The 7,428-nt window shown below is 56.8% G+C and overlaps 1 protein-coding gene across 1 annotated transcript in view; it reads right to left on the reverse strand.

Moving 5' to 3' along the window:
- Nucleotides 1-641: 641 nt before the first annotated feature.
- Nucleotides 642-7,428, reverse strand: part of TCOF1 (treacle ribosome biogenesis factor 1) — a 40,644-nt gene continuing 33,857 nt past the window's right edge. The window contains exons 14-19 of the mRNA XM_025200966.1: nt 7,335-7,421; nt 6,276-6,474; nt 4,365-4,938; nt 3,089-3,189; nt 2,386-2,425; nt 642-1,171 (exon numbers count right to left, since the gene is read on the reverse strand). Coding sequence (XP_025056751.1) covers nt 1,138-1,171; nt 2,386-2,425; nt 3,089-3,189; nt 4,365-4,938; nt 6,276-6,474; nt 7,335-7,421 — 1,035 coding nt within the window. The 3' untranslated portion in view covers nt 642-1,137. The remainder of the gene's footprint in view (nt 1,172-2,385; nt 2,426-3,088; nt 3,190-4,364; nt 4,939-6,275; nt 6,475-7,334; nt 7,422-7,428) is intronic.

Genomic DNA, 7,428 nt, shown 5'->3' on the forward strand with positions numbered 1-7,428 from the left:
CCCGCCGGCCAGAGCCCTGTGCTCCTTCCCAGCTTTGCAGTATTTACAGCAGTCGGGGGAGACAGTGGCCGGAGGGTTCCTCGTACCCCCAAAACGACTGGCTACCAGAACGGGCCTTGACCCACCATGAGTACAGGCTGGAACGTAGCAACCCTCTGCCTTCCTCTGTTATGTTAGGGGGAAGCGGAAAGGGTTTTATACACCCACCTCCTTCACCCAACAGGCCCCTTCATCCAGCTGTCCTCTCCTGCCATACAAGTTAAAAGCCTCACATTAACTGGAGGGAAAAGGCCAAAGAAGCCAAGGCTCGGCTCACCTAGAGCAGCAAACCCCCCTGGGGCTATTCACTGACCCCAGGGAGCTGCTCTATCCCCACCTTGAGACCACCCCCGTTCCTATTTGGACTGCCTCACACCAAAGCCAAGGCAGCCGAGGCCTCGGCGACATGCCAAGACCTCCATTAGAGCCAGCGGCGCTGCCTTCTTGCCGAAGGCTCACTGACGCAGGCCCCAGGAGAGAATTTCACCCGTCCTCCCACCATCTTCCCTTTGAGACCAGCTCCCTCACGCACAGGAAAAGCCGGGGATACCCCTGCCTCAGAGGCCTGATGAAGCGAACACAGATGCCGAGAGGGCGAGACCTAGTGAACTCTCATTTTTGTTTTTAGTTGTAATAAAAAGTGAACCCAAAAAAGAACCATGTTTCAGTAGGTAGCAAAAAAGACAGACGTGGCCCTCGCACAAGGAGTGGAAGTTGCCTCTGAAAAATAGAGCTCTGGGGCGAGGAGGGAGGGGAGCAAGACAGCTGCATCATCCTCTCAGCAAGGGGAAGCCATAGTCTCCTCCACGAGGGGAAAGCGCTACTCGTCCTTCTCAAGGGCTGCTTCCTTCTCTGGGAATAGTGCAATGGCTGACGGGGGCCTTCGGGAACGGGGCAAAAGACATCCAGCTTTTCTTCTTCTGTCCCCAGCCAAGCGTTGGTGGCAGAGTTGCAACACTCGGCTCTACAAGTCACAGTTAAAAGACCTTATAAATTACAATTTAGAAGTTTAAAGGATTAAAAAAAAAAAAAAAAACCCCAAAAAAACCAGTTTTCATGTTGCTGGGCTTCCCTTTTCCGACTTCCACGCTTCTCCATTCATTCACCGTCGGCAGTCACGGGGCGGGCAGCGCTTTAGGCACAAGAGAGAAACGCGAGTTAAAGGAGGTGGGGGAACGTGCGCATCCCAGTCCCACAATGAGCAGCCAACTCACCCAAAGCCACGCACCATCCCTCGTCCCCCCCCACCCAGCGGTCGTACGATAGTCGGAAGCTGGGGGAGCCTAATGCTGGCCAAGAGACGGAAAGCTCCCCTCCCTTCCATGCATGCTCCAAAGCAGTTGCTTTACTTTGAATTTTGTGCTGGATTTTCCTTCTGGGTCTTAGGGCCCTTGTGCAAGAGGAATGGAAAACCCCAACCTGTTCATATAATGGGCCACCGCAGGCAGCAGCAGGGGTACAACTCACCCCCTGTCTCCGCCAGGAGACCACGTGCTACCCTTGCAACCTCCCTAGCCTTGCCTGGTCAGGCAGGAAGTCCACTGACCAAAGTGGGGGGACAATCAAAAAAATACGGACAACTTAACCCCTCACTCCCAGAGATGTTGATGCTGCCTCCGAGGGGGAAATCTTGAGCTGCTTTCCCTTCTCCGAAGAGCCTGTCTGCAGGCTTCTCCAAAGCAGCAGGGGCAAGTCGACACCATTTGGGCCAAGGGTGCCAGAAGCTCGGCAGAACTGGTGGGGCGAGAAGCTGCGGAGGAGGGGGGAGGTCATGGGACCTGCAGCTTAAGCTGAGGCTGATGCATGACAGCTAGGAGGGGAGACGCACTTCACTGCACTCCTGCTGCCTGTGGGAACCATAAGCTTAAGAGCTTGGGGATTTCCGTTCAGGGAGCAAAAAGGGAAAATAAAAATTCACAAGCTCTTAAGCTGCCCGTACCTCAGCCAGACAAAGGCTGTGTTGCTTCACCCTTGCAGGCTTGCAAAGCAGTGCTTGGCTTTGGCCCAGTCCCTGTGAATCCAGCTAAAGCCAAGTACAATGCAAGGAGGGGGAAGAAGGCAACCATCCAGCTACTCTGGCCACAGGGAGTTTGGACAGTGGCTTTTAGTGGGAGGGATGGGGAGCAAAATTAGGAACATGCGTCTGCCAGCACAGCACAGCACAGCACAGCCCTCCCGGAGAGAAACGTGTGCACGTGCACGTGCACGCGCCTCTGCCTGTTCTGAGGTTGTTGGGTTCAATGCTGCTTGCCTGAAGGGCAAGTTCTCAAAACACGAGTCTTTAAAAGCACAGGCTTTGGGTTATTGGAGTTCAACACTGAAGGGCCAACCCCACGGGACACGTACCTCCTCACAAGGATCCCGCTGGCTCGGAGGTTTTCTTCTTCTAAGAGGAAGCAGAGAGAGATGATGGTTTCACAGGCTGTGTGTGCACAAGCGCTGTATGCAGAGGACCCTGCAGGGCCAGTCCCACAGTGTGTCGGCCACTGGAGGCTTCTTTGCATCCCCCCAGCTCTCCCCCTCCATCAGCTCTCTGGGCTGGGATAGACGAGCTTTCTAGTGGTCCAGAGACACTGCTCTCATCGCTCCCACATTGTCCAGCCTCTCTCCGCATCTCCCTTGCCCCCTCCAGCTTTGGGCAGCAGAAGCCTCCTCTCTTAGAAATAGCAAAGCAAGCCAGGAAGGGTTGCTGGGGTTTCCACCCCCCGCCCCACACCTGCTACCTGGTGACGGGGACAAGCCTGGCAGCCCCACCGAGCAAAGCTACACTTCTCTCCTTAGGAGAGAGGACAGTTTGGAGAGCAGAGCCTTCCCCCGCACTGCTAATATGGTGGGGTAGGACAGAGAGGAAAGCTACCCCAGCTATCCCACCAGCTCAGGGGGCATCCAAAACATGGTCTCCCAGGCCACCTTTAGCCTCCTCTACCCCTTCCCCAGCAGAGGTGTCTCCCCCATGACTTGGAGCAGCCAGACTGGCCCTCGCCTCTCTGTCCGGGCAGCCTGGGACACTAGCCATTTTGTGCCGGACAGGAACAACATTCACACCCACCTTCTTTTTCTTCTTCTTGTGGACAGAAGAGCCATCTGCACCTAGCTCCAGCCCAGAAGACTTCTTGCTCTTCTTCTTCTTGTCTTTTGCAGCCTTCTTTTCTAAAAAAAGGGAAGAAAGGACAAGAAACCACATGAGAGAGGGGACCAGGGGTCAGAGCTGTCACCCAGATCAGACTCCTCCAGTGAGGAACAAGGCTGGGCATTTTCAGAAAAGGGGTCACCGCCTGGGTGGCAGCTCACCCACCCCTGCAGGGCAGAAAATGGTGGTGGTAACAGCCCAGTCCTGTCCCTAGGGGACCAACTTATCCCACTGCTCCGGCCCACCCGGGGGACACCTAGGATGAAGCAGCTGCAGCTCTGAGCACCCCGTCCCATCACAACTGCTCGCAGCACATGCAAACGATGCAGGTGTCTCCGGTGCTGGGTCTACAGCTGGCAGCAGTGGTCTGGAAACCCTCAGCCCACCCATGCAACACAGCCAGGACCATGTGCGGCCAGCACCATCCATCAGCCACCCCTGGAGAGGGACAGCAGAGTGGTTTTCCAAGCACCAGAGGCAAGTGAGAGGAAGGCAGAGCTGGGAGGACAGCGGCACTGCACAGACTTGGCTCAACTGCTGCTCTGGTTCAAACACCAGCAAGCTTCAATGTTCTTATTTCCAGCAAGCCGGGACGACCCCAAACCCATGCCCGACCCACCACCCCCATGCAGGCTGCGTCGCCCGAACAAGGAGGGTGGAACAGAAGACAAAGCCTTCATGAGAGGTGGAAGGGGCAGGAATCTCTCTTCTAACCAGGAGCACCACGTGCCCAGCCAGCTCCAGTCTCCCCCACTGTGCTAACGGCACCAAGCTGCCTTCAGCCCTTTCCACCCCTCGCCGTGGTGCTGTAATAAAGCAAAGGCAGGGTGACAGCGCTCCTGCCCCACCTGGGGAGAGCACGGGTGCCAAACCAGGCAACCTCATGCTGCTTTTATGCATGTCTAGGGGAAAAAGGGAGCCTGTACATATGGGCAGGACACAGGGGATTTCTGGAGAGGGCATGAAGCATGCAAGTTCCCCGGCTGCCACCAGCCTTCAGGCTCAAACAGCCCCAGTACCGTGAGTGCCTCAGACACTGGAAGGGAGAGCGAGGAATAGCAGCCAAGCGCTATCTGGAGTGCCGTTTATTTGCTGGATGATGCCTGCCCCCAGGGCTGACCCAGCCCTACCCGCCCTGGGGAAGTGGGGTGCACTTTGGGGGGACCCTGTATCAGTAGCTGCCACCAGACTCTTACTTTTGCTGGATTTCTTTTTCTCCTTGCTGCCCAGCGACTTCTTGGCACCATCTGCCCTTTTGCTCTTCTTCTTGGGTGGTTCGAGGCCACTCTGCTTCTTTCGCTTCTTCTCCTTGGGCGCACCCATGGCACCAAGGCCTCCATCCTCCGCTTCCAGCTTCCGCTTCAGTGAGGGTTTCTTCTGTTTCTTATTCTCCTTGTCACCACTCTGGGGTGTGTTCGGAGCCTTGCCTGGCGCCCCCTTGGCTTTCTGTTTGCCCGCTGTCTTCTTCCCCTCCGGCTCCCCTGAAGCTGGGCCAGCCGGGACCTTGGCGGCTGTGGTAGCCTCGTCTTCGCTCTCGCTTTTGGAGCTCTCCCCATCCGAGGGGGATACAGACAGCAGGGCATAGGGGGACATGGTTGTTGGCGTCCCCTTCAAAGCGCTGTCGTTTTGCGGTGCTGCCAGGGCTTTCTTGGCAAGGGCGGGTTTCAAAACGGCACCTCCATGGCCCCCTTTCCCTGCTGCAGCTGCCTTGCCCGAAGCCACCTTTGGCGTGATAGGTTCTTGCCCAGAAGACAACAGCGGCTTTCCTCCTGTGGAGCCAAGTTTAATGACACGATGACTCAGGGAGGTTTATTTACAACCCCAAGGAGAGGCCGGGACCCCTCCAAGTCCCCCCCCCGGCCCTCCCGCACAGCAAACTCCACAAGGCAGCATGTCTGAATCAGCCCGAGGAACAAATCACCGCAGACACAGAAGCACAAAGGGCTTTATAAGTCTGCACGGGGGAGCGCATCACCTCCGTGCGCCCGTGTCGGGGTCTGAGTCACAAAGGAAAAGGCCAGTCGGCTCCTCCTGCTGCTCAGCGAGTGGGAGGAGCAATTGCTAAAAAGCAATTTAATTGCTTTTTAGAAGAGCAATTAAAGCACTTTGAGTCCCTAAAATCAGAAAGGCCCAGGAACTGCGGCTGCAGCCCCCAGCACATTAGCAGGCAGCGTGAACAGTGCCCACGTCAGCGCAGTGCCATGAATCGCTGCCTTTTGTGAGCGCCGAGCTTGCATTTGCATTAGCAGGGAACGCACTAGATAGACTGCTGCATCTCAACCGGGGTGCCTCGAGATCCTTTCAAGGGTGCCGGTCAAGGCTGTGCAAACAGGATTCATAAGATAAACCAAGATATTTCAACTAGGAAACCCTTCTGCCCTGCGGTGGGCCAAGTTCTTTGCAACAGAAGAACTGCTCTACTTTTTTTATCCTGTGGTTAACAAAAGGAGTGAACACCAAGCTGACATTTTCTGAGAGGGGCCGCGAGTCTGAAGTCAGCCTGAATCATTGGGTGTTAATGCTTTTTTTTTTTTTTTTTTTATTAGTGCTCCAAGCGACGTGTATTTAAGGTCGCACCTTTCACCGCGAGAGGGCCCTTGTTGCTACTTGCTTCTTAGGTTTAACTATTAGGTGCACTGCACGCTGCTGTTGCAAGGGAGGACACAGAGCCCCTTGCACACGCAAGCCCCGCGAGCTGCCAGCCTCTCGAGCAGCCAGCCCGAGGGACGTGCGAGCCCCGTGGAACGGCCTGCCACGTCTCTCGAGGTGGACAGCAGGGGGCAGCAGCACACCGTGCCTCGCCCAAGCGGAGGATGGGCGCGAGGATGCCTGGGTCGCTTTTCACCTGGACTCGGCGTGGAAGCAGACCCACCAGGCCTCCCGGCACAGCTCTGGCCTGGGCAGGCTGGTCTCCGAAGTGCCGTTCTCCACCCTCAAAAATCTCCAGCTGACAGGGCTTCCTCTACCTGCCACCGGAGAGGACGCGACTGTCGGGCAGGAGCCCCGAGCTACCCTGGCATTAGGAGCCCCCTCTGCAGCTGCTGACATTTGGGAGCTGAGTCTTAGCCTCCTCTCCCCAGCCCAGTTTAGCACCGCCTGGACTCACCCACTTTCTGTGGGGCCGGGGTCTTCTCAACATCTGTGTCCGAGTCGCTGCTGCTCTCGCTCGCGGAGATGTCAGCCTGGGCTGCCTTCCCAAGAGCATCAGCTGGAGCTGGAGCCACAGCCGCAACCGCTTTCCCTGCCTTCTGTACTTCTGAAGTCACGGTGGCTTTCATCAGGCCGGGATACCCTGCTAGGAGGGACTGGAGAGCGCACATACATACTTGGTGAGACGCACAAAGATACTGGGCTCATCATACCTTCTGGCCTCCAACCAGGCCCATTTTAAACACCGTCCCCAACTGCACCAGGCATGGACCTCCACACAGGCAGGCTCCCCAGGGCCTACACTATTTCTATGCCATGGTGCAGTTGCAGCTGGAGGGCGTGAGCTGGGGTGCCGGCAGGCAAAGCTGCACGACAAGGACAAGGGTGTTGGAACGAGTCTCTATCCCTGCACCCCAGGCTCGGAGGGGACCCCTCCTCTGGCCACACACCCAGGCAGTCTCGCAGGGGCAGGGCATGGCGTGAGGCTGTTGGGGAGAGGTTGTGTATATGATTGATACGTTTATGGCACATCCAGCTGATTGCAACACACTCGCCTTTGCTCTCCCCCCCCATGCAGGCATGCAGGGGAGGTTTCTGGCCTGTCAGCAAAGGCCTAGGCTTGCAGGCAAAGCTAATGGGTCACAGATGGTCTGCAGGCCCCAGGCAACCACTTTAGGGGAGGATGAATGACTTAGGCATGGGTTAGGCTACCTAAAAAGTGGCTGCTCAAGGTATGACATGGTTTCCCTGGTTTAACTGCTTCAGCGCTGCAGGGAACCAGGTTCTCCTTGGGCGCTACGGTGCAGCCGCAGGAGTGAGCCCCGTGGGGTTTGTCTGCCTCCCCGTACCAGGGAAAGTTTTCTCCCCAATGGACACATCACGGCTGGGACTGCACAGGCCCCTCATTCAACACCTCCGCAGGCAGCTGCAATCGTTCCTGCCTGGGGCAAATCTGTTCATAAGCATCCACTCCCTCCTCAGGGGCCAGTAGACTCCAGCCTGGAGGACATGGTACCTGTGAAGGCTGCTCCTCATCCTCGCTGGACTCAGAGGATGAGCTCTCGGCTTCATTTATCCTCCCCGGCTTCTGGGGTGGGGCTGCTGGAGAA

The sequence above is a fragment of the Alligator sinensis genome, unplaced genomic scaffold (assembly GCF_000455745.1).
Source record: "Alligator sinensis unplaced genomic scaffold, ASM45574v1 scaffold550_1, whole genome shotgun sequence".
Classification (NCBI taxonomy): Eukaryota; Metazoa; Chordata; order Crocodylia; family Alligatoridae; genus Alligator; species Alligator sinensis.